At 43.5% G+C, this 26,000-nt stretch overlaps 2 protein-coding genes across 6 annotated transcripts in view; both read right to left on the bottom strand.

The window, feature by feature from the left end:
- Nucleotides 1–828: 828 nt before the first annotated feature.
- Nucleotides 829–25,354, bottom strand: EIF4H (eukaryotic translation initiation factor 4H). Of its 2 annotated transcripts, XM_019921928.3 has the most exons (7): nt 25,198–25,354; nt 9,943–10,130; nt 7,847–7,911; nt 7,667–7,763; nt 7,291–7,350; nt 2,852–2,989; nt 829–2,761 (listed from the first exon to the last, which is right to left on the bottom strand). In XM_019921928.3, exons 1-7 carry the CDS (start codon nt 25,254–25,256, stop codon nt 2,622–2,624), a joined length of 747 nt encoding a protein of 248 aa, XP_019777487.1. In that variant the 5' UTR covers nt 25,257–25,354; the 3' UTR covers nt 829–2,621. The 2 variants fall into 2 exon arrangements, with proteins under 2 accessions (XP_019777487.1, XP_019777488.1); XM_019921929.3 differs by lacking the exon at nt 7,291–7,350.
- The window catches only part of LIMK1 (LIM domain kinase 1), a 77,837-nt gene continuing 61,796 nt past the window's right edge, over nt 9,960–26,000 (bottom strand). For all 4 annotated transcript variants that reach the window (XR_012326031.1, XR_004522267.2, XR_004522266.2 and 1 more), the window contains one exon: nt 9,960–10,130. The gene's annotated coding sequence lies outside the window, so the exon portion shown is untranslated. The remainder of the gene's footprint in view (nt 10,131–26,000) is intronic.

Raw genomic sequence — 26,000 nt, 5'->3', positions numbered from 1 at the left:
CCCCACCAGCCTGGCCTCTCCCACACGTAGCTCAAAGCCCTGCCCCTTGCCCACTGGGTCATAAAATCACTCAACTACACAGCAGTGCCTCCTCAAACACACAATCTGCTTGCCATGAAGTAGCACCCATCATGCACACGAGGAGCACCTAGGATTTCTTCTCAAACAAGCAGTTATTTTTAAAAGTTCCTTTCCCCAACCAAAAACTATGACCGCACCATGTAACATTTGTTAGAAAAATTAGTTTGGGGACTTCCCTGGTGGCACAGTGGCTAAGAATCCGCCTGCCAATGCAGGGGACGTAGGTTCAAGCCCTGGTCTGGGAAGATCCCACATACTGCGGAGCAGCTAAGCCCGTGTGCCACAACTACTGAGCCTGTGCTCTAGAGCCTGCGAGCCACAACTACCGAGTCCACATGCCACAACTGCTGAAGCCCGCGCGCCTAGAGCCCATGCTCCACAACAAGAGAAGCCACTGCAATGAAAAGCCCACACACTGCAACAAAGAGTAGCCCCCGCTCGCCCCAACTAGAGAAAGCCCGTGCGCAGCAATGAAGACCCAACGCAGCCAAAAATAAATTTAACCCCCCCCCTCAAAAAAAGAGAAATTAGTTTTTTGGGGAAAAAAAAAAACAGGAAGAAAGTTGGCATCCCATCTCTGATCATCACCAGCTTCTAAAATAATTTCACAAATCTTGTAACTTCCGAAAGCAAGACGCTTTGCTCACTCCGCAGTACATTCCACTAAATTTGGACACTACTTTCCAAATTTAAAATTAACTTCACAAGCAGCTAAAAAACAACTCAAAAATAAAGACAAGCATTAAATATTACGTAAGGTTTTCTTTTATTTAAAAGATCATTCACAAAATACCATATCCATAGATTTACTTTCTGTCATATAGCTGAATGTGTTAAGTGTTTGGAATTCCATTCTTACATTTAAAAGTCAACTGGATTGCCCAGAAGTTTAGATGAATTTGTTTTGTTCTTAATCTTTTCCACACTGAAGATGTAAGTAGGTCATCTGAAAGCATCAGGTTTGATTACAACCACATAATGCATGTCTTTCTTAAGGTAAGTATTGGTGTTACACAAATGGTTCTTATTTCAGAAGCAAACATGACAGGTGGAAGGAAGGAAAGGAGGGAGAGTTCTGTAAATTGCTGAGACCTGGTGACAAAGACAAAGTAAGAGGGGCCGAGGGTGGCAGCTAGTGAGGAGCTACTTTCTAAGCACACTGCGTGGGCCAGCCTGCCCCCGGCCCTCCAGTCATGCTGGTGAGGGTCTCTCTTTTCCGGGGCTCTAGCTGACCCTGAACTGCTCCCAATTGGATGAAGTGGGACTCGGGCGCTCAAGAATTTGTTCACACAGAGGTGTTCAAGCTCAAAAGCTGCTGCCTAGCCTGGGTGAGTGCTGAACACTGTACGTGGCAGTGAACGTCCTGAAGCTGAGAACTAGTGACCTCAAGCCACCTACCAGTTACCTGACAGCTCTGCATAGTCAAATTCTCAATTCATCAAGTGAAAGAGAGTCATTCTAGGCCCATTCTTTCACTCTAAAATTAAGAGATGGTGGGAAGCGCAGTATCTCACTATTACTTGTATCAGGGAACAGATAAACACAGGGAGTGATGCAGAACACACGACAACAGGGGTTTGAGAGGAAGCAGCGTCCGCACTAGGAAGTGAGCCCAGCACCGCGCTACCACCTGCAGTGCCCAATGCACCTCTGCAGCCAGCAGAAAGGAAACCAGACAGCAGTTCGCTACATCCAGCCACAGAGGAGCCTCTAAAACGGCCAGTGAAAGAAGGGAACCAGTTTGGACACGGTATTGAAAGAGCAATAATAAAGCATGTGAACACAGCCGTGTATTCAATTTATCTCCTATGTGCACCCTGCCAGCAGTTCACATTATCTTTTTAGGTTTTGCTGTTTGAAATGTAAGCCTATTCTCCCATCTGGGGAGGGAGTAATGGAGTCAGGACTATCTATAAATAGTTACAGGAAGGAATTTGCAAAGATCAACAGATATTTTATCCTTGTTTTGAAAGCAATGTGTCCCAAATTCTGTATGTTGATAACAGCTGAATAAAAACAAGATGCTATCCAATTTGTGACTTGTTTTTTTTTTCTTGGAAGCCACAGCAATACAGAACTCAACATGCAGGTTGCTGAGAAAAATCAAAGGAAACGCCCAGTGTGGCTAAAGGCAAAACAGAAAAGCAAAGGAGAGAAATGAAGCAGCATTTCAATATAAAGAACTCCCGCATGGCAGCTGCCTCTGTCCCTCTAGAGAAACTCATGTGCTGGAAAGAAACAAGGAGCGAGAAGGAAAAAGGACAGAAGGAAAATAGGAAAGGAGTGGCAGGAAGGAAAAAAAGAAAAAAAAAAAAAAGCACAAAACAGGCACTAGGTAGATTCAGCAAAGCCAAGAATGTACTAAAAACCACTTGTTAACTGCTGACATGCACTCACAAGCTCTGTGTTTCCATTGTAAGAAAGGAGGACAAAGGTCAGGCGCAGGAATGGTAACTGCAGGACTGCCGGTCTGGGGGGCAGCCAGGCTGTGCTCTCGCTCGAACCCCCCCCCCACATCCCATTCCCTCCCAACCGCAAGCTCATTCTTGCTCCTTGTGAACGACTTCCTCTCTGGGCCTGGCTCCCCCGAAGATAGCAGAGTTGGGGTTGGCTACTTGATTGAGGGGCGTTGCAACTGTTCGAGGTTTAAGCTGGAGCCGTGGTCTCTGTGCTCTTTCCTCTGGGGGAGGGAAACACAACATGGCTTACAAATGTGTCACGAAAAGACACCCTTCAGAGCTCCATTTACACGTTCACGTTATCGTCATACCTTCTGTTGGTTCTCTGAAATCCATATTGGGCCCTCGAAGGGGAGGGCCATCTCTGAAACGACTTCCCATTGGGGGGCCTGTTCGCCGGTCACCTGGGCGACTCCCTCCCCTGCCTCCTAAGAAGTCATCCCTGAAGCCTGAAGGAGGAAGATGACATTGAATTATCTTTTAAACTACTGTCTCAAAGCTGATAACATAGCTTGTGTGAATTAAGTTTAATTTTAAATTCTTTAGTTTGTCCAGCATCAAAAGTGCATACAAAATGAGTCCAAACGTGAATCTGTTGGGTAATTTCAATGCTAACAGACTTCTAAAATAAAAAAAGAATCTTAGGAGAGAAAAATAAAACGAGCTGTAAATTCTTAGCTTGCAGGAAAAGTCCATAATATTCTAATATGGCTTAACACAAAAATGCTCAAAGCACGTTTTATTGTTTTCTAATACAATCTATACAGTTATTAAAAAAGATAAACCTGAAATTTAGAAGTTATAATTTAGAACACAAAATCAAAAGGAAAAAGCTAGATATGAAGACAAAATAAAAATACAAAGTCACCTCTGGGTGACATCCCCCATTTTTCTGTTTCTGCTGCGATTCGGGTGTGGATCATTCTAAAAGCAAAGCACCTGTGTGTAAACAAAGCTGTGATCAGGCCCACTCCCTTCCCAGAGAGGGCGCCAGAGAGCAGGAACCGCAGACCCAACCCACACCTCCTCTGGCTGCAAAGGGTTCCCACACCCCATTCATTTGTGCACCGCTAAAATAATTACCAACAGAAGTAAACTGCATCTCATTTAGAATTAAAAAGTAAGTTGCAATTTGGACTTCCCTGGTGGCGCAGTAGTTAAGAATCCTCCTGCCAATGCAGGAGACACGGGTTCGAGCCCTGGTCTGGGAAGATCCCACATGCCGCGGAGCACCTAAGCCCATGTGCCACAACTACTGAGCCTGAGCTCAAGAGCCCACGAGCCACAACTACTGACGCCCACGCGCCTAGAGCCTGTGCTCCGCAACAAGAGAAGCCACCGCAACGAGAAGCCCACGCACCGCAACGAAGAGAAGCCCCTGCTCACAACTAGAGAAAACCCATGCACAGCAACAAAGACCCAACGCAGCGAAAAATAAATAAATAAGTAAATTTATATTAAAAAAGTTACAATTCTCATCAGTGTGAAGAATATCTTCTCAATGGACTTTAAGAACCTTAAGCCTTATTTAGTTTTGCATTTAACTGAAAGTCATAGGGGGAGGTTAAGATAATTAACCTTTTAACAGTATAACCAACTTAACTTTCAGTAAAAATTTAAGCAATAAGACTATAATTAAACAAATGAGCTTGCCCCCTCTGTTTAAGCTCCTGAAGGTGACTATTTTTACTCACTCCAAGGACAGTGCGATTGCTCAAAGCTTTGCAGGAACTTATCCTTGAAGAAGGATCCTGAGCTTGAGAAATATTCTTCTACTAAATAGTTGATTCCCATTATTCATAGATTTCACGTTTGCAAATTTGTCTACTCACTAAAATTTATTTGTAACCCTGAAATCAATACTTGGGGCCTTTCGCTGTCATTCAGACATGCACAGAGCAGTGAAACGTCTGTCACCTGACACACACATTCCCAGCTGAGGGTTGAATGAGCCAACACTCTGCCTTGTCTCAGCTCAAACAGTAAACAAGTGTCCTTTTCACAATCTATTTAGTGCCAGGCTTTCTGCTCTTTTGTGCTTTTTGTTAGTGATTTTGCTGTTAAAATAAAACAGCACCCAAACATCATGCTGAAGTGCTGTCTAGTACTCCTAAGTGCAAGGCTGGGATGTGCCTTGTTAGAGAAGCCTCACGCAGGCATGAGTTACAGTGCTGCTGGCCGTGAGTTCATTGTTAATCAATCAACTATATATATTAAACAAGGCGTCTTTAAACACAAACACATAAAGCAAGGTTATGTATTGAATGGCTGACAAAAATATGACCAGAGGCTCACAGGAGCCTGTGTATTTCCTCTATGAGCGATGGCTCCGTATCCGCCAATTTGCTGTTTGCAGTGGTTTTAAAGAACCTAACTACTGTGAATATGGAGAATTAACTATCTGCAATGGTGGGGTTCTTTTGTTCTTTAAGGGTAGCAAGGAATTTTTAAATTGATCAAGTTATCTGAAACTCAGTTCAGAGACTAAATCGAACAATTTCAATTTTAACAAAACAAGTAATGAAAACAATTCTAAGAAGGTTCAGACCAACAGGAGCACTGCTTTGGGGGAAAACCCATTTTGGAAGCATATCATCAAGTATAAGTTTCTTTACAAAATCTTTTCTATCAACCAGAGAGGATACACCATTCATTAAACAAGCTTAATTAGTATTCAAACATTTAACCTGACATTTCCCCCAAACTAAACTGTGTGTACCTTTCCACACTGATTATGAAAGTAAAGTTACTTCCCTCTTAATGAGATTAATTTTTGCTACCAGTGTTTAGCATAAAACAAATTAGCTCACACCCACACTGACAAGGCACATAAACACAACTGCTACTTTGTCCAGGTCCATGAGACAAAGTATAGTGGGGAAAAACCCCAAAACCTAGTGTACATTAACATCAAGTGACCACCTCATTTCAAAACTCTTATGATATGAGCGATGGGAAGATTATGGGGGGGGGGAACCAAGGTTTGACACTAACAATTATCTTTTCATCAAGTTTGATGACAGATTTCTAGGAGGCACACTATTCATGAAAATCTTCTGAGCTTTCTTTACGAAGTTTAGTTTAACACACCGCCTAGGGACTTCCCTGGTGGTCCAGTGGTTAAGACTCCGCACTTGCACTGCAGGGGGCGCGGGTTCGATCCCTAGTGGGAAACTAAGATCCTGCATGCTGCATGGCACGGCCAAAAAAAAAAAAAGATAAAAAATAAATAAAAGCACACTGCCTATTTCTGGTTGACAGGGACTTTCTTATTTGTTTTCTTCTTTATATATTTTTTTGTACTGCTTAAAAAAAAATTTTTTTTACAATGAGAGTATGTCATTTAAAAAAAGGCATTATTCTAAAGAGTAAAAATGGTCTACCTATACAAATAATGTATATAGGCCGTACCCCACCATGTGCGCACTGCTGGTTTTAGATTATTACCAGAACACTGTAGTTTACACTGGTTGGTGGCAAGGTAGCTTCTCTGGCTATGTTCACTATATGTCTTGCTTCAGAGTAAAAAAGCCCAAGCTAAGCCAGCAGTAGAAAGACATCAGTTCCTTTGGTAACCTCCAAAGCTGTGAGCTCACTGTACTATTTCTACAGTACTAGGAAAGGCAAAACTGGCAGATTGGAGACCATCACTCATCAAGTCACTAACTACTACACCTGAGGTGGCTTTGAGATGACATCTGTTGCATTTTTCAATCAGAGACTAGCTTATACATAAAATTACAGGTTTACTGGATTATACTGTACTTTTATGAATAAGCTCATTTCTGATTGGCTATAGGACTTTTAGGAATTAAATTATTCAACAGATATAAGCAGTAATCTGTTTAGCTAACACAGTACTGGAATGAACTTTTAAAAAATTTCGACTCACAAGACAAGTTCCTCCCATACTTACCAGTTACTTTCTACTGATTTTTGTTTTGATTGGGGGGGGTGATGGGGGGGCGGGCACTAATGATCTCATCTTATGTGGTGGCAAATGCAGAGACAACCTCAAGTTTGTAGGAAAGAAAACAGACTTGTTTTTCATTCTCTACCTTATGGTTACAATGGACATTTTTACCATATGATTTACCTTGATAATTAAAAAAAAAAACAAGTAAAGAGATGAAGAGATGTTTAGGAGATCAACCCTTCAAAGCCTGGCATGCAAACTGACCTCTTGAGTTGACACAAGGAGGCACCCACTGGTATGCTTTGATGAGTTAAGAAAAGCAATGATAAAGTGGATTATGTCCACTTAAGGGACAGGTGCTCCACGCCCTTTAAGAGACAAAGAGGTCATCAGGACTACCTATTACCATCTAAGAGGGAGCCACCAGGAACCATTAGTATGAGGCTTTCTGTAAGCTTCTAGAACCTTCAGACTTCTAGAAATAATAGTACTTCTATTCATGCCATACACACAAGCATCATCAAGGGGCTCCCCTGGGCTAAACCCTGAGAAAGACTCAGCATGAGACACAGGCACATATAAGAACAGTAGACTAAGAAAAGGTAACAAAATAAGGCGGATCAGTCCAACTTGCCCACGATGTGGAAGCTTTCAAGTCCTACCCCAAACACTGAGGTTCTAACAGAGGCTTATTGCATGCCTGGGTACCTTTTCGGAAAGTTTCATTTGTGAAAGGAACTAAAGTAGTCCGGCCAGGCGGGCTACTCACAAGAAATGTACAATAGCAGCAAGGCCACTGAAAAGGGTAAGTGGTGATACTTTAAATACTGATACCGGAATTGCAGTCATCCCGGGAATCCCATCCACCTCTAGATTCTTGAGAGCCACCCATTCCTGAGGATACACAAAAAAGATAAAGTTGAGGTCGTATCATTACCTTGCTGCACAAACATGGAAAAATTCATTGGGAAGACGTACAACTCATGTGATGGGAAGTTCAATGAAATTATAAGAGTTTTTGCTGCCAACAGGAAGAAAAAAACCCAGGCTTGCAGAAGCATCATCCATTCTTTCTAAGATTTTACACATTTTTAAAAGCTCATAAACACCTATCAGACCTACAAGATAAGAGTTCTTCTGGTAACCTTCAAGAGCTGTAATCAGTGGGCATACAGCAAGTTTTATGCTCAGTTGTAGAAGAACCAATCACCTCTGTCATCTGGTCCACCTTTCCTGAATCCAAAGCCGCCTTTATCTTGTTTTCTGCCTTCTGCAATGTCCACACGAAGTGACCGGTCACCCAAGAGCTAATAAGTGGAAAACACTGTAAGTACTGGCAAGAAAAAAATCTCAACTACTACCACCACAGAGAAAACCTGAATATACTTACTGCACCATCGTATGTCAAGGCTTCCTTAAGGGAATCCACTTCATCAAATTCTACATAGCAGAATCCTGTAAGAGAAAACAAACCCCCGATTTCCTCAAGGAATTCCGGGTTAAAGATAAGGTGGGATCCCTGTCTGTACCATTTCCCTACATCATAACTACCACTTCTGTTGCATCGAGATGGTAGCAGACTTGCAGAACCTGAAAGAGCATATTTTACTTTCTAATAAATAGAACGTGACTGGTATTCCTCCCTCTTAATTATATTTTTTCCCCTCTTAATTATATTCTAACAGAAAGTGCTAATCAAATAGGTACTGAAATAGTAGCTGTGTTTTTATAAAGCTTTATGTTTTAACCATAATATTAAAACCTTCTTGGGTCACTGAAGAGCTGTTAGTTCTGACTTCTGAACGACTTTCATATAACCTAACAGGGGCTTTAAGACACAGACTTCAAATTCGATACCAAACATGCTTTGATGGAACAGGCTGAGGGCGCCATTACTTACTACTCAGGTAGCTGCTATAAAACTTGTTTTACAAAGCTAAAAAACATACCCTCGGCCACAAGCACATCCTCCTCAGGATGCTAATTAATTAAAGACAGATGGCCTTGGTGCAGCATGCTTTATTGACAACTTGAGTCTCTAACGCTAGATTCTGACACAGGCCTGTAAGCAGAGGACACTCCAGGCAGAAGAAACCACACCCTCTCTCTCACCTCCAACCTCTGAATAAGCTTTTCCTTCTAGCTGCAACACTCTTGTCCATGCCCTCTCGGTTAAATCTGGGTTAAGCACTCCCCCTGCCCCGTATGCTCACACTGCACCCTGTATCACCACCCTCCCGATCCCCATCCTGTATGACGATTACACTTCACCTTCAAAGCCCACTAGACTGCAAGTGCTTCTAAAGCCTGGGTCCAAACTTTTCCTGTTCGCCATTTGCTTACACAAAGAATGTACTGCTTGGCTGTAGAGTTCCCTGTCCTCCACCCCCAACCATACTCCACCTCCCCATCCATGCCTTTTCCCCTAAGTGGATTCAATGCTTAGAAGAACTGAGAAAACTACTTGCAAGTTCAAAGAGGCAACAAGAGCCTAGTCACTCCAGAGCTCCCACTCATCTCACACTCCAGAGCTGCTGAAACTAAAGATGCCCTTCTATGAGACAATCTCTGCTGCTGCTGACTCAGCCCAAAGGCTGGCTTCACCCACACATTTTTACCTTAAATTTGCATTCCTAACGCTTCCTAGCAGCAGGACTTACTGCTCCAAGCTTAACTGATACATTCTTTTTCACTGTTTGATCACTTACTATAACAAGGCTCCAGGTTCTTAAGTCAGAAGGCTTTCAGAACAACAAAACTATGGAACCGCTCTGCTGAGCAGCACCCCTGCTTCTTCTACAGCCCCACAGCCTGTGTGCCTTTCATGGATGTACTTCTGGGTAAATAAAGCAAACCAAATGCCCTTGTATCTGGCATCACGCACTTAAATACAGGGCACATTTCCCTTTAGGAAGCCTTGGAAGTTGGATAATGCCCATCTGGTTCCTCATTCTTACTCCTCTGCTCAAGAACCTGAAAGACTAACCTACAGACACTAACTTTATCTGAAATTTGAGCCAATCATTTCCCTAAACACATGCTCTGAAATCACAAATGTACAGTGACAACAAGTACTAGGTTACCTTTTGGATTTCATAATAAACTAGATTACAGAAAAACTACCCCCTAAAAATGCAGGAGTCGGCCAAGGTGATATGCACCTGAAAAGTCCTGAGTTTTATCTGTTCATTTCTTTTCTGGTAACTCCTTTTCTGGCAGAGACAGGATTGCTATATAGCTCAGGAAAACGCCAGATTTACTTGGGCATATGCCACATATTTCTACAAACTAGATTATGTATAACACTTTCCCCCCCAAATAGAACTGAAGGCCTATGCGTTAAAGCGCTAATAAATGTTTATTTCAACTGCGTGGAGTGGGCAAACGTTCGGAACACTTTCATTGAAACACTTTCATAATTAGAGCCCTCTGGTTTAGACCCTCCTCCCCTTACAATAATGCACAGTAAAAATCCCCCAAACTCACCTTTAAATTTGTCTGTGTCTTTGTCTCTGACTAGCCGTACACTCCTTATGCTGAGATCCTTAAAGATAGCGTCTATGTCGCCCTGCACCGTATTAAAAGGTAGATTTCCTACATATGCTGTGTAGGGGGGCTCTGTGGGCAGCTCCTTCTGGCTACGGGAACCATGGCCACCAGCACTGCCACGGGACCTAGGAGGGGAAACAGACAGGATTCAACTCTGCCCCTGTGTACTTGCCCCAGAGGGCCAAGGAAAATGTCTCCCACTCAGCCACACCACTCAGGCAAAATAATCCTATATAATGTGTACAGTAACATCTCCTTGAAATAATAGAGTATTCCAAAATATTTATGAAAAACATGCTTATTTCTGGATGACAGAAATGTCCACAGAAACACAGAATCTCTGTGAACGTACATTTCCCCGGAGAATCGAATCCAAACATTAAAATCCTCCTACAGACAAGTGGTTCTCTCCTATTCACTAAGAATAGGAGAAAAGAACCTAAGCCAATGCCCTCCTTCACACCCGATAACACTAACACACACAGAAATGGAGTGTCCACTTATTACCCTGAAGCTGAAGTTTAACTCATTCACAATACAATTGTTTCTTGCTGATTATAGATAATATGCTCTAATAAAAATTTTAGATTTTGTGCAGCAAGTACTATGTATTGTACATATTACTCTCCACTCCCCCATGCACTACCTCACTGGATCCTCAAACACAAGGTGCATATTACTAATTCATTTAAACGTCAATGTCATTTCCTCAGCTAAGTCAAGAGGTGTTTAGCTTGTCTATGGTTACAGAACTTAAAAGTGGCAGGACCCTGACTCCACCATATCATGGCTAATCTGCGTACGCACTGGTTTAAATCCGAGCTCTACCACATACTTACTCCACCATATAATCTTGAGGAGTTACTCAATTTCTCTAAGCCTTATTTGGAAAACTGGGTTAATACTAAGAGAGACCTTGAATTATTGAGAAATAACATATGGTGCGTCATACACTGCCTGTCACATAGTTCACATGTGTAGAGTAACAATGACCATAATAACTGCCGTCTAACACCTGAGGTTTACAATGTTTTATAGATAATTTAAAAATAAATGGGACCAGCTTCCCTGGTGGCGCAGCGGTTGGGAATCCGCCTGCCAATTCAGGGGACATGGGTTCGAGCCCTGGTCTGGGAAGATCCCACATGCCGTGGAACAACTAAGCCCGTGTGCCACAACTGCTGAGCCTGCACTCTAGAGCCTGCGAGTCACAACTACTGAGCCCACGTGCCGCAACTACTGAGCCCACACGCCTAGAGCCTGTGCTCCGCAACAAGAGAAGCCACTGCAATGACAAGCCCGCGTACCGCAGCAAACAGTAGCCCCCGCTCGCCGCAACTAGAGGAGGCCCATGCGCAGCAACGAAGACCCAACTCAGCCAAAAAAAAAAAAACCACAAAAAGCAAACAAACAAATAAATAAATAGGGCCACGGGACTTCCCCCTGGTGGTCCAGTGGTTAAGACTCCACGCTCCCAACGCAGGGGGCCCAGGTTTGATCCCTGGTCAGGGAACTAGATCCCACATAATGCAACTAAGAGCCTGCATGACGCAACTGAGGATCCTGCGTGCCTCAACTAAGACCAACTGCAGCCAAATAAATATTTTAAAAACAAACAAAAAAATAAATGGGGCCATTATACATTTGTCAAAACCCATAGCACAGAATGGACACCACCAAGAGTGAACCCTAATGTTAACTATGGACATTGGGTGATAATGACATTGTCAATGCAGATTCATTGATTGGAACAAATGTACTACTCTGGTGCAGATGTTGGCAGCAGGGGAAGCTGTGCCCCTGTGCATTTGTGAGGGCAGAGGGCATATGGGAACTCTATACTTTCTGATCAATTCTGCTCTGAACCTACATTGCTCTAATAGATGGTCTACTAAATTAATGGGAAGGGAGCTCTTCTTTACATCAATAAGGCTGTCAGCTAAAAAATGTAGGAGGAATCATGTAATTAGAAAACCTCTACTCTGCAACCACCAATGTAGTAGTGACTGATTCAGGCAAGGCTCAAAGGATGCCAAAACACTGATAAAATGAATCTGCCAGTCACTACTGCAACCAGGTAACTGAACTTACTATCACTAATGATGGGAGAAATTTAAATGTGCCTTCTATTTTGGCACAGATTCTTCAAATATGTAAAAGTCATGAAAGACAAAAAAGGCAGGGGAACTAACGAAATGATAACCAATGCTACATGTGATCTTTGGATCCTGGAACACACAGCCATAAAAGAAAAAGCAGATGGAGAAATCTGAATCTGATGAGTATAAATATTATTGTGAGCATTAAATTTCTTAGGAGTGATTAATTGGTACTGAAGTTAGTAGGATGCCTCTGTTCTCAGGAGAGACAAAGTACTTAGGAGTGAAGTGTCAGGACAGCCATTTATTTTCAAAGGGTTCAGCATAAAGCCATGTGTGCATGCACGAATATATAAAGATAAAGCAAGTGTGAAACTTGTGACATCTACCAGTGTCCATCGTATTGCATTCTTTCAACTTTACTGAAGACTTGAAAAATTTCAAAATAAAATGTTTGCAGAACACAGGAGAAAACAAATTTAAAAGGGGGAGGTGTTGTTTTTCTTTAAGAGACATTTAAAGCAAAAGAGTCTCCTCACATCAGTCAAAAATCTGCTTAAAGTCAACCCTCCTTTCTTTTGGCAGAATATATATTAATACCAGGTCTTCGAAAGTAACTTGATTTTTAAAATTCATATACTGCTAGAAATATCATGAAAGAGATTCCACATCTTGCCTGACACAAATTCCAGATATCTCAAATATTTGATAATAAATACCAGTCTTTAAGACAACGCTTTCTTTTTTTTTTTTAAGCAGAAGAACCAGGCTATGAAGTAATTATTAGATGGCTAAAAATTTTAAGTTTAATTACCTCAGAACTGCTGCTTCCCAATAGAAAAATCCTGCATTCTGTCCTAATACCAGAAAAATAGGCTTACAAGTGAATGTGACTTATTTTGCATTTCAATAACCATAAAACTGGGACTTCCCTGGTGGCGCAGTGGTTAAGAATCCTCTTGCCAGTGCAGGGAACTAGGGCTCGAGCCCTAGCTGGGGAAGATCCCACATGCCGCGGAGCAACTAAGCCGTGCGCCACAACTACTGAGCCTGCGTGCCACAACTACTGAAGCCCACACGCCTAGAGCCTGTGCTCTGCAACAAGAGAAACCACTGCAATGAAGAGTAGCCCCCGCTCGCCGCAACTAGAGAAAGCCCACGCGCAGCAACGAAGACCCAATGCAGCCAAACAAACAAAAAAACCCACCAACAACAAAAAAACCCCATAAAACCTAAAATATTCTCAGTAAGATACTCTTTGGGGCTGGGTACTGAACATATAAAATACAGTATAAACACTTGGAAAACTGTCAAAACAGGGGACCAACTATAATTAAAAACACTTTAAATTCATCTACTCAACATTTATTAAACATCTGGTGGAAAACAGCCCCTTGTCCTGGAATAGCTTACACCTGAGTAGCACATATAAAACATAAATAACTGTAAATGCATACATGCATGTTTGTGTATACATTTACATAGACATGTAAAAAAGCAAAGGGCTACAATGATTTTTTAAAAATTCAACATGAAGGTGAGGATGAAGAAATGATAAATTTGGCAGGTGTCTGTTTGATGAAGCAAGAAAATGGAGGTAGGAAGTCTTGCTAAAAGGGCACATGAGAACTTCTGTGGGGTGCTGGACAGAGGACTGAAAAGATAGGGTCAACCGACCTCTGACTGAGTACAGAAAGCCATGTAAGCAAGCCTTGATAAGGACCGCTGCCCAGGTGAATGCTACTGAGGGGGGGGCACTAGCAAGAATGCAGCAGGATCAGAAGCCAGATCTGTCTTTGCAAAGATAGAAAAATCCTGCTTCAGGCAAGCAGTACTTTAAGAGCTGGAGATGTGGAAAGAGCTAACCCAAGCCCATCAACTTGCTCATTTCACCCTAGCCTCACAAAACTGCCAGTGGCTTAACACTCTAGATTTTTTCAAGACTAACCGATGCAGTCCTCAATACTGCCCTACCTGATCTGGTCAGTTCTACAGGACTTGAGTGGTTTTTAGCTTTTCCTTGAGTAGTTCACTGAAGACATTACAATGCAGTGGGACTGGGGCCAGCCTGGTAGATTTCAATTTATTCACTCTATGAAGAGTCTGCAGTGTGCCAGCAACTTGAGAGACAAGGGTGAAGAAGACAAACCCCAGAGAATGCATATGGACGTAATAAAAGGATACATTCTGTCATCAATCAAATAAAAATGTCAAATGTCAGAAATTCTTTGAGCTAAAATTCTTATGAGATACTTCTGACACTAATTTAAGTTTAGAGGGGACTATTATCTAAATAAGCTATGTTACATGAAAGCACTTTCTAAAACAGGTTCAAAACACAGAAGACACACCTGGCACCTTACTTAGCTTGGTGTAGGACCTCTTCCAAATCACCTCTGTACCTCGGTTTTCTCACCTGTTACTTTATAAATATTTCAAATTTCTATGTTATAAAGGAGTTTGAAATTGACCATAAAAACACTTCACAGAGACTGATTGCTTTACAAAAGTTTAATAATTCTAAAGTGTTATGGGTAAATTAAACACGCTACAGGATACACTGCTTATACAGAAGGAGGCTGACTAACAAGCCATGGATGTAAAGCAGGCAACAGATGAGGCAAAGCTGCAGGCCTGGGCACACACCCCCACCTCCCCACCACCCTGCAATTCAGAATAGAGACCTGAAGGGCTGTGCTGCAAACTCCCAGGCCATATCGCTCCCACTGAGCAATGGGCTTGCCCGCTCATTACTGCTGCACAAAGGGACAGTCTATTGATTTAAAAAAAAAATACGAAAGTTTTAAAGTAATAATCTCATCCTCAGTCATTTAGGAAATCCAACTTTCAACTCCAGGTGTGACCAAAATCACACCTGGAGCTACAGACAAATCACGTTTCTTCACTCAAATCAACAAAGTATCTGAATGTCTATTAAATACAGAGCACCATATTGAGGGCACAAACCTAAGACTTGTTCCTACCCTCAAGGAGCTTATAATTCAGCTAAGGGGGTCCAGGCATCTAGAAAGGAGAAATCACATCCCAAGTAAAAGACTGCAGAAAATTCAGGAGACAGCAACAAGCACTGTCTCTGCAGGGTGGAGCAAAAGGCACTTGGACTCTATTTTCCAGGCAGCAGACAAAACACTGAACTCTTAAGATGATAATGTGTGAATAAGCAAAGATATATAGGAGTGAGAGGAAACTGGAGGAATGGCAACTATAAGAAAAAAGAAGAGAAGAGATTATTAGGGCTGGGATTAGAGTCAGTAAGTGGATGAAACAAAATTAAGTGCTCAAGACTTGCTTCCAAAGTGTAAAAGATAATAAAAAATGAAGGCCACATGCTATTATTTCTGGACAAGAATTTTACGAAGATTCCTCGGTGCATTAGAAACTATACAGAATTTAAGTACTGTTGCTGTCATTCTTAAAACTTTAAGACCAGTGCCAAGATACCATGACTATAGAGTATTAACCTCTCTTTGGTATTTGGAACATTAGGTGCTCTCCCTCTATTACTTCTAGGTGATAACTGAGTTCGTTTCATTGGGGCTGATCAACAACTTTGGTCTTTCATGCGCCACCTAGAGCTTATTAGCATATATCACATGGCCTGAGGCACTATCCTAGATCCTACATAAAATCACAGTAAGACTACCTTTATGAGAATAAAATCCAAGTAAGCAACAAAGACAAAATCCTCTGAGCATGCTGAAAGAAAGAAAGATCAAAATATGTAACCTACTTGGTTTCTAGACAATAATCAAAAAAGGTTAGGCTCTCAAAAGCCAAGCCCTTATTTCATAAACACCCTTTTACACTACCTATTAACATCTTACATTAGGAAGATACACTGGTTACAATCACAGAACCAACATCAATACATTACCAACTAATTCATTACTAACTAGTTCAGTTTATTCAGATTTTCCTAGCTTTCACCTAATGTCCTTTTCCTGTCCCAGGATCCCATCCAAGATGCCACATTACATTTTAGTTGTAACTTAGGTTTTAAAAAACTAGTCCAATGAACTTGGATTAAAGACCCTTCAGTTCCAAGCAGATCTTCCTCTAAGTGTATGTATTTTCCAAGGCCTTCAATTAGCACTCAAAATTAAATCCCTTTATCTTGACAACTGTCATTCCTACAGGATGTGCATGAAAGCCTCTGAAAGTTTCTGGTAAACACTGGGGGTGGGGAGGGAGCAGTGTCTATGGTGAATTCTTCAATGAGCCCTATTTCAAGGAGCTCTTTTCTGCTGTGAATGGGAACTTAATAATTCAATCACATCGGTAAGATATAAAAAGCAATGCAGAGAAATGCAAAGTTGTTCTGAGGCAGGAGCTCCTGTCTTGCTCACTGCTTTATCTCCAAAACTATTACAATATCTGAGACTTAGGGTGGAAGGAATGAAGCCACAGGCCTACCAACTACTTTAGGGTTGCCAGTAACTTCTTCACCAATGTGGGTACGCTTATTTGGAAAAAAATTTAGATTATAAGAGAGGGTTACATGTATTCAGAAGACATCCCCAATTATGTACTTAAGTTTTTTGTTTTGTTTTGTTTTTTTTTTTTGCAGTATGGGGGCCTCTCACCACTGTGGCTTCTCCCATTGCGGAGCACAGGCTCCGGACGCGCAGGCTCAGCGGCCATGGCTCACGGGCCCAGCCACTCCGCGGTATGTGGGATCCTCCTGGACTGGGGCACAAACCCGCGTCCCCTGCATCGGCAGGCAGACTCTCAACCACTGCGCCACCAGGGAAGCCCTGTATTTAAGTATTTTTCAAAAAATTTTCAGGCTGTGTACAACAACAAGAAATACATTTTACATCACAACTTAATACATGCATACATTCCTGCATGTTAACTACACAAATTAATTTTAAAAAGCTTGCCAACAGTACTAACTCATAGTATAATGCACACTATTGTCTATTCTATTTCACCTTAAAAGATGCTTACCAGGACCCACACTAAGTTGATTTCATCATCTCCCAACAGGACACAACAGGCAGTTTGAAAGCCTTGTTTTAGATGAACAGTGAACACGAAAGGGACTTCTGGTTTACAGAGTCTTTTAGGGAACTTTTCTTACTGGGAAAAGGTACTTATCATAATGAACTAAAATTCTGGACTCCTAACATGAAAGGAAAGAAATGCGCTTAGTAATTTAATAACTTCATATGGGTGAAAAAGGTTACTCAATCCAAAAGTTCCAGATTTGGACTTCCCTGGTGGCGCATTGGTTGAGAATCTGCCTGCCGATGCAGGGGACATGGGTTCGAGCCCTGGTCCGGGAAGATCCCACATGCCACAGAGCAACTAAGCCCGTGTGCCACAACTACTGAGCGTGCGCTCTAGAGCCCGCATGCCACAACTACTGAGCCCATGCTCCGCATCAAGAGAAGCCACTGCAATGAGAAGCCCGCGCACCGCAAGAGTCACCTCCGCTCACCGCAACTAGAGAAAACCTGTGCGCAGCAACGAAGACCCAATGCAACCAAAAATAAAAATATAAAAAATAATAAATATATTTATTTTAAAAATCTTTAACTATTAGGTAAAATGAGCAACTGGTAAATTCCAATCTAGACCATACTGAGGTTCCTCCGTTAACAGAAAATCAGTTAAAGTAACAATTCTTTGCATTTTCAGACGGCCTCTAAAAGCACCAAAATGTACTTCCTTTGGTTCTGGCTCTGCCCCCGCAGAGCCAAACCTTTCTGGCTGTAGTATCCCTGTTAAGTCAAAGAGAGCAAACACATACACCGATCCTGCCATTGGCCTTCGCATGAATCAGGCCGGGGCACCAAACTGCACTATTACTCATGCATTTGCAGTATTAAAAAAAAAGGGGGGGGGGGTGGATTCCCTAATGGTCCAGTGGTTAGCAGTCCACGCTTTCACCCAGGTTCAATCCCTGGTGGAGGAACAAAGATCCGACAAGCCTCATGGCGCAGCCAAAAAAAAAAAAAAAGCCACCTTCTGCAAAGAATGTTTTTGATAAAGTGGTAAAAATGATTAATTTTATTAAATACTGACCCACTTTTAAAATATTCCGTTACAAAATGGGAATGAAGCACTTCTGCTGCTTACAGAAGTACATGGTTATCTCCAGGAAAGGCACTCCTGCAAGTGAGTTACAAGCTGAACTAGCTATTCTTTTCATGGAACACCATTTTTACCTGAAAGAACTGACTAACTATGGTTCAGACTCGGATGCTACATAGACATTTTCTTGTAAATGAAGTGAGCCTGTCACTTCAAGGAAAACAACAGTATTGTCTGCTGCGAATGACAAAACGCAGGCTTTCAAGCAAAAACCAGAATTTTAGAAAACTTTTATCTATCAATATAAGCTTGACAGTCTCCCAATACCTGAAAATTTTCTGATGAAACTGATGGTGACATTAATGAACATGATTTTTGATACTGTATAGTGAAATGCTTCAACATTTGGAAGAGCTACATAACTCAGTGAACTGGTATTTTCCAAATGACCAAAGTATCATGTTACCAAAAAAAAAAAAAAAAAACCAATGTACAGCTGGGCTTCCCTGGTGGCGCAGTGGTTAAGAATCTGCCTGCCAATGCAAGGGACACAGGTTTGAGCCCTGGCCGGGGAAGATCCCACATGCCGCAGAGCAACTAAGCCCGTGTGCCCCAACTACTGAAGCCCACGCTCCACAACAAGAGAAGCCACGACAATGAGAAGCTCACGCACCACAACGAAGAGTAGCCCCTGCTCACCGCAACTAGAGAAAGCTTGCGCACAGCAACAAAGACCCAATACAGCCAAAAAAAAAAAAAAAAAAAAAAAAAAAAGCACAGTAAAAGATCCACTCAAAATATAAGATAGATCTATGGATTTTAATGTAAGAGTATTAAAAGTTTATTGTTACAACTAACTTTTATGGAAATTACCACCTGTCAAGTTTTGGTACAGTCACAAGAGTATCTACAATTATCTGAAAAGGCTATTAAAAAGTCCTCCCACTTCCAACTACTTACCTATGTAAGGCTGGATTTTCTTCATATATGTCAACCAAACAACCTACCTCAAGAGTGAATACAGAAGCAGCTATGAGAAACGAGCTGTCTTCTACTCAGCCAGATATTCAAAAGGCTCCAGGGAATTCCCTGGCGGTCCAGTTGTTAGGACTCCTTGCTTTCACTGCCAAGGGCCCAGGTTCAATTCATAGTCAGGGGAACTAAGATACCAGAAGCCCCGCGGTGCGGCCAAAAAAAAAAAAAAGGGGGTGGGTGGGTGGCTCCAAAAATGCAACTGATTATTTCAATTAGAGAACAGTGTGCAGAGCGAGGGAGATCACCAGCTACATCTATCCTATAATGGAGTGCAATGAAGGTACTATGTTTTCAGTAGAGTATCAACATACTGAAGCACATCCAGAGGGTCCTATCAAGAACATTTTAAAAACCATCATATGGTTGGCAAACTTAAAAAAAATAGGATGTTCAATTATTTAAAAAGACAACCTAGACATTACAGCTGCTAAGTGCAATCAAAATCAAGTGGTCACTTACTTCGTGCCGAGTGTGCAGGTCTAACCAGCTGCACAAATGATGAAAAGGTAAAGATGCATGGCATGGTCTTTTGCCCAACACTCTTCCATTTCTAGCAGAAGCTGGAAACTGGAAGGTGGATCTGATCTAGGACTGACCATGCCCCCCCCCACCCCCAGCCAAACATTCTGCTTTGTATGTTCCAAGTTTCTGGGAAGACTTCTTGAATTTGTGTAAAGTCTTTCCAGAACACTAAGGTTAATTTCAAACAGAAATATAAATTTTGAAAGTATGCGAAAAAAAATTTTTTTTTTAGAAATCTCAGAAGCATTTAAATATTCCAAGCATGAGTTCTGTTACAAACCAATAATGTACAAGGATGAATTACTTGGGCTTCCCTGGTGGCGCAGTGGTTGAGAGTCCACCTGCCAATGCAGGGGACACAGGTTCGTGCCCCAGTCCGGGAAGATCCCACATGCCGGGGAGCAGCTGGGCCCGTGAGCCATGGCCACTGAGCCTGCGCGTCCGGAGCCTGTGCTCCGCAACGGGAGAGGCCACAGCAGTGAGAGGCCCGCGTACCCAAAAAAAAAAAAAAAAAAAAAAAAAAAGAATGAATTGGTGGGACTTCCCTGGTGGCACAGTGGTTAAGAATCTGCTTGCCAATGCAGAAGACACGCGTTTGAGCCCTGGTCCGGGAAGATCCCACAAGCCATGGAGCAACTAAGCCCGTGCACCTGCAGTCTAGAGCCCTCGAGCCACAACTATTGAGCCGGAGTGCCACAACTACTGAAGCCCATGCGCCTAGAGCCCATGCTCCGCAACAAGCTACCGCAATGAGAAGCCCGCGCACTGCAATGAAAGAGAAAGCCTGTGCTCAGCAACTAAGAGCCAAAGCAGCCAATAAATAAATGAATAAAAAGAATGAATTACTTGGTACTAATTTACCATACTTATGGTATTACATTATAAATGCTTTATGCCTATAAACTGAACAGCTTTCCCTTTATTGGCTTTAGAAATATAGACAGGAAAATAAAAACTCACTCCATCTAACCCTCAACAGAAATTTTCCCACTCTAACTCCAAAGGAATTATTTTAAGAATTAAAAAATTATAAATTGGACTTCCCTCGTGGTGCAGTGGTTAAGAATCTGCCTGCCAATGCAGGGGACACAGGTTTGAGCCCTGGTCTGGGAAGATCCCACATGCCGCAGAGCAACTAAGCCCGTGGGCCACAACTACTAAGTCTGTGCTCTAGAGCCTGCAAGCCACAACTACAGAGCCCATGTGCCACAACTACTAAACCCGCACGCCTAGAGCCTGTGCTCCACAAGAGAAGCCCACGCACCGCAACAAAAGAGTAGCCCCCTCTCGCCGCAACTAGAGAAAGCCCGTGCGCAGCAATGAAGACCCAACGCAGCCAAAAATAAATAAATTTTTAAAAATTATAAATCAACAGCTATCAAATATTAAGCATTTTTAATGGACCAAATACTGTGCTGCACAGTTTAACATCTCATTTAATACTCCCCAACAGCCCTATAGAGGAGTTTCTATCTTATATGCAGGGAAAGTGAGGCTCAGAGAGGTAAAGAAACTTGTCCAGATCATACTGCTCATACACAGCCAAGAGGACACTTAAGCTCTGGTCTGCCTGATTCTAAAGCCAGGGCTTCTGCCTGAACATCTGACATCTCAGAGATCTCTTGGTAAAACCAAGTATTTGTGGTAACAACACTTCGCAAAGAGGACAATGACTTGGAATCAAGCACTGGGAGACTGAGTGGAGAGAAGGATGACAGTAAACCCAAACAACTTGCCATCTGATAGGTAAACAGGATTTTAGAATATGCCTTTCAACATCTTTACAGATCCTGTTATAAGTGAAACTAGCTAGCTTTTATACACTTTCTTCCCCATTTTAAGGCTTAAAATATCCTTAGAAATTTAGACAGAGATGCCAAGCTTAAATCCTATAAGACTCGAAGATTAGAATTCTAAATCCCCTAACTGGAACCTAATAAAGAATATTTAATTTTGTAGCTTAATCAATTTTTAGCAGGTACCATTTCAGTAATATCAATTCTTGCTAATTCCAAGTTCCAATCTAATTCTCAGGATTGATGCTACTTTTAGGTTAAGCACTCAAAAGGCCTTTTGCAGTTAAAAATATAAAATCAGTGTTACTCTCCACTTTACTGTCAATAGCAAATGAAAAACTGGAACCCCACAAAGATAATTTAGCAAAGTGAAAAACCAAATACATTCAAGATATGGTACAATCAACTCCTGATAATTTGGAATTTTGTTTTGACTTGCTTTCTGAGCAACAATGCAGTCCCTGGTTCTCTCCTCTGCTGCAGGCGACATGCCTCTATAGGCTGGGGAAATAAAGCAGTTGTTCAGTATTGCTTCCTGACAACCGTACTGGTTATTACACACAACTACAAAATAAACTTACGGGGAATGTATAATTATTAAAACCCAAGTTCTTGGTTTTTTTTTTAATTAAATGAGAAGACCCTTCTTTTTTTTAATTAATTTATTTTTATTTATTTTATTTTTGGCTGCGTTGGGTCTTTGTTTCTGCACACGGGCTTTCTCTAGTTGCAGTGAGCAGGGGCTACCTTCCTTGCAGTGTGCAGGCTTCTCATTGCGGTGGCTTCTCTTGTTGTGGAGCACAGGCTCTAGGCGCGTGGGCTTCAGTAGTTATGGCTCGCAGGCTCTAGAGTGCAGGCTCAGTAGTTGTGGCCCAAGGACTTAGTTGCTCCGCGGCATGTGGGATCTTCCCAGGCCAGGGCTTGAATCCATGTCCCCTGCATTGGCAGGTGGATTCTTAACCACTGCAGGGAAGCCCCTTGACTCTATATTTCAAACCTGCCATTCCTTTCACCTGTGACCCAAGTTGCTTAGAGTTGAGACATCTTATCTAGCTAAGGTGTTTTAGACTAGTGAGAAGTTGCCTTACAAAAGTACCAAACAGGGACTTCCCTGGTGGCGCAGTGGTTAAGAATCCACCTGCCAATGCAGGGGACACGGGTTCGAGCCCTGGGCCGGGAAGATCCCACATGCCACAGAGCAACTAAGCCCGTGCGCCACAACTACGGAGCCTGCACTCTAGAGCCCTAGAGCCACAACTACTGAGCCTGTGTGCCACAACTACTGAAGCCCACGTGCCTAGAGCCCGTGCTCTGCAACAAGAGAAGCCACCGCAGTGAGGAGCCCACGCACTGCAATGAAGAGCAGCCCTCACTCGCCGCAACCACAGAAAGCCCGCGCGCAGCAACGAAGACCCAATGCAACCAAAAATAAATAAATAAATTAAAAAACAAAAAGCACCAAACAAAGCAATACAAGACCAGCTTTCCATAGGTGGTAATCGTCTATAATGCTTAAGCTTCTATCTGAACATAAACAAACAGCACTGAGACACGTACTGATGTGAACATAATTCAAAACTCAAAATTATCATTGAAGAATATCTGGTCAACTATCCTATCACCTTGCTAAATTTCAAAGATTCCAATAACTGATAACTTTCGACCTGATGAAGTTAAAATAATATTAACTATCTGGAATAGGAAAGCTTTGGCACAGATCACACCACTACATGTCTAGTCCTCTGTGAAGTTTCCTGACTCACCCGTGACACCGCCTCAAAGAACACACAAATTCACCGACAGGTTCTAAAAACTACTTTTTGGCAATCTGAGCAGTATTTCCTATGTACTTTTACATGAAGATGAAGTGGAAAATTCTGAGAAGGTAAGATGTAGAAGGTGCTTAATAGTAAAAGGACTTTTTATGAGGAAGCTTAGGAGATGTATCATGCCAGCTACTATTCTCTTATACAAGTTTTTGGAGTACATCTGGGTAAATGGCTAACAGTGTCCTCGTCTTTTGATATTCTGATAAATAAATGGCATCTTAAAAGAGAATTTTACTTTTGATCAACTTCTATTGTTCAAGGTACTCCAACTGTCAAAATTTGATATCCACCGAAAGTCTAACTCGAACACCTCTAGTCACCAGAACAGCTGGTAAATTTGTCAAAAGGCAGAATTAAAAAATAATAATAATAAAAATCCCCAGGCTCTGTATAATATGACTAACACTGTAGTTCCAAACCAACTAAAATTCCTTGGAACTGCCTTAATCTGAACTACTCTGTTTAAGAGTTTTCCTGGGTACTTCCAAATGCTTTTTGAAACTAGGAAGGAAAAAAAAATCCTAGTTATTAAATTTCAAGATGACTGAAGTACAAATTTGATGTCTAGAAACCTACCCCCAAAAGCATTAACTTTACATGTAATCCAACATCTATTTCTTTTTTATTAGTAAATAAAGTATTCTTTGAAGTAACAGGTGGCTCCACCTCCCCCAATTTCCATGTCCCCAACTTTCATGAATGATACTGGGTACACTCCCGCACCCAAACAAGCTTTTATTTGAGCCATTCCCAAACCAAGGTATTAAAAGATCATTCTTCACCAAACAAAGGTACTTTTAGGATTGAAACCCAGGAGACTGGACACCTCAGTAGGTACTATTGTGGTGTTATCCTGGGAAAGTAATCCTTTCTGTGAATCACACAAAGGCCAAGTGTGCCCTTGACAAACAACAAGATGTTTACAGCCTATCTTCTAAATTCTGTATGAGGTAACTTGTGGCTAAAAAGAAATAATCTAGGGCGGGTTCCTGGAATTGAACACCATAAGCTTTTCCTTCACTAGTCAGGGATCTTTCTTTTAAACAAGGTGCCTCAATTACATATAGCCTGTGTATGACCAGAATCAGAACGAAGCTAAATGCGATTCCTTCTCCAGGTCTGGAGAAACCAGGGAGAATAACATCTTCTGCCAGTAGGCACGTAGCACTTGTCAACAAGGCACTCTGATCTAAGAAAGGATAAATACAATGCTATGATGTGTATGTTCTGGTTGGTCTCCCCCGACCCCGGGGTGAATCGAACTATTCCAGGGCTCCAGCTGCCAAATCCCAGCCTCACACCCGTAAAGGGATGGGAATCGCCCCTCTCTCGGCCTTCCGATCATACCAAGCCCGCTGGTCTCCTGGTGAAAGGGGCCAGGGGGCCTGCAGCGCAGGCTGACAACAGGAAGCCGCGGCCGGGACCGGGACTGGAGCGGGGCAGGCCGCGGCCCCCACCCCCGCGCTGCAGCACAGCCCCGCGCCGGCCCCGCCGTACTGGGGGATGGGGCTGGAAGCGGGAGCTCGTCCTACCGGGCACTCAGCGCCGCTGCGGCCTGGCCCTGCGACCGAGGCAGAGGAAAGACACATCGTAGGCGGCGGGGGAGGGGTGGCACAGAGAGGGATCTGTCCCGCGAGCAAAACCCGGGGAGCCTAACCGCCGCCGCACCCTCCCCGAGCGCGCCATTTCCAGACCCCACTCCTCCCGGCGCCTCTACGAGGCCTCAGTCGGCCCAGCCGGGCCCCTACCGCTCGCCGCCCCTTGCTGTGCGCGCGAGAAGGCCGCGGGCCAGGGGCCCCTGACTCCGCCCGCCTCTCGCGCCCGGCCGGGGCCCGCGCACGCCCGCCTCACCCTCTGCCGCCGCCGAAGCTGCTGTAGGCCCGATCGTCGTAGGTATCGAAGTCCGCCATTTGCCGTCTCCGCTCCGAGAGGAACCAGGGTGAGCGAGGAAGGACCCCGCAATATAACTCCCCCCGCCCCGCCGCCGGGGCTGTCCGCCGCACCGCCTGATCGCAAATCGCACGCACGCACGCTCGCGTGCGCGCACGTACGCCGCGCCGGGTCTGGGCTGGCTGGCCTTTGGCAGCCCGGCGCGTTTTGCGGCCCACGTGGTGCGGCGGCGCGTTGGCTCGGCTCCTGCCCTGGCGCTCCGGCCCATTGTGTGCTAGCTCTGAGGCTTCACCCGCGGCCGCCTCCTGCCCCTGCCCCGCCCCGCCCCACCCTTGGACGTGAGCCTTGCCCTACCAGCCGAACCTCCTGTGGCTCCCTCCGCGCGCTGCGAAGGCCTCGCCCCGGGCTGGCCTTGGAATCTCCGCCGGGCTCGCGGTGTTTTCTGTCGCCTAGCTTCCGAACTCCAGACCTGGCAGGGACGCCAGAGGTCTCCTCCGCTTGGTGGGGGGGTGGGGAGGTGGCGGGGAGGTCCCACTCCGACACTTACACGGTGGAGGCGGGGAGGTCCCACTCCGACACCTACACGGCCAGGGCCTCGCTTGCTAACACCAAAGAAAGGTCTACCTCCCCCAGGACGGAGACCCCGCAGAGCTGAGCATTTGTTGAGAATGCACAGGGGGCGAAAGGCCTGGAAGGGTGAGATTGGGGTCAGCATCTGAGCGTGCGAGGCAATGGGGATGCCCTTATTGAATCCTGCCTTCAAG

This window comes from Tursiops truncatus, chromosome 15 (genome assembly GCF_011762595.2).
Source record: "Tursiops truncatus isolate mTurTru1 chromosome 15, mTurTru1.mat.Y, whole genome shotgun sequence".
In the NCBI taxonomy this organism is placed as follows: Eukaryota; Metazoa; Chordata; class Mammalia; order Artiodactyla; family Delphinidae; genus Tursiops; species Tursiops truncatus.
The sequence above is the reverse complement of the archived record's forward strand: the minus strand, read 5'-3'. Positions and strand labels throughout refer to the sequence as shown.

Coding starts and splice junctions, on each gene's coding strand:
- EIF4H (XM_019921928.3), bottom strand. CDS start 25,256: ATGGCGGACTTCGATACCTACGACGATCGGGCCTACAGCAGCTTCGGC. Junction 10,131..25,197: donor AGCTTCGGCGGCGGCAGAGG/GTGAGGCGGGCG, acceptor TTCCCCTCCTAG/GTCCCGTGGCAGTGCTGGTG. Junction 7,351..7,666: donor AGGTGGACCAGATGACAGAG/GTGATTGGTTCT, acceptor GTGTATCCTCAG/GAATGGGTGGCTCTCAAGAA.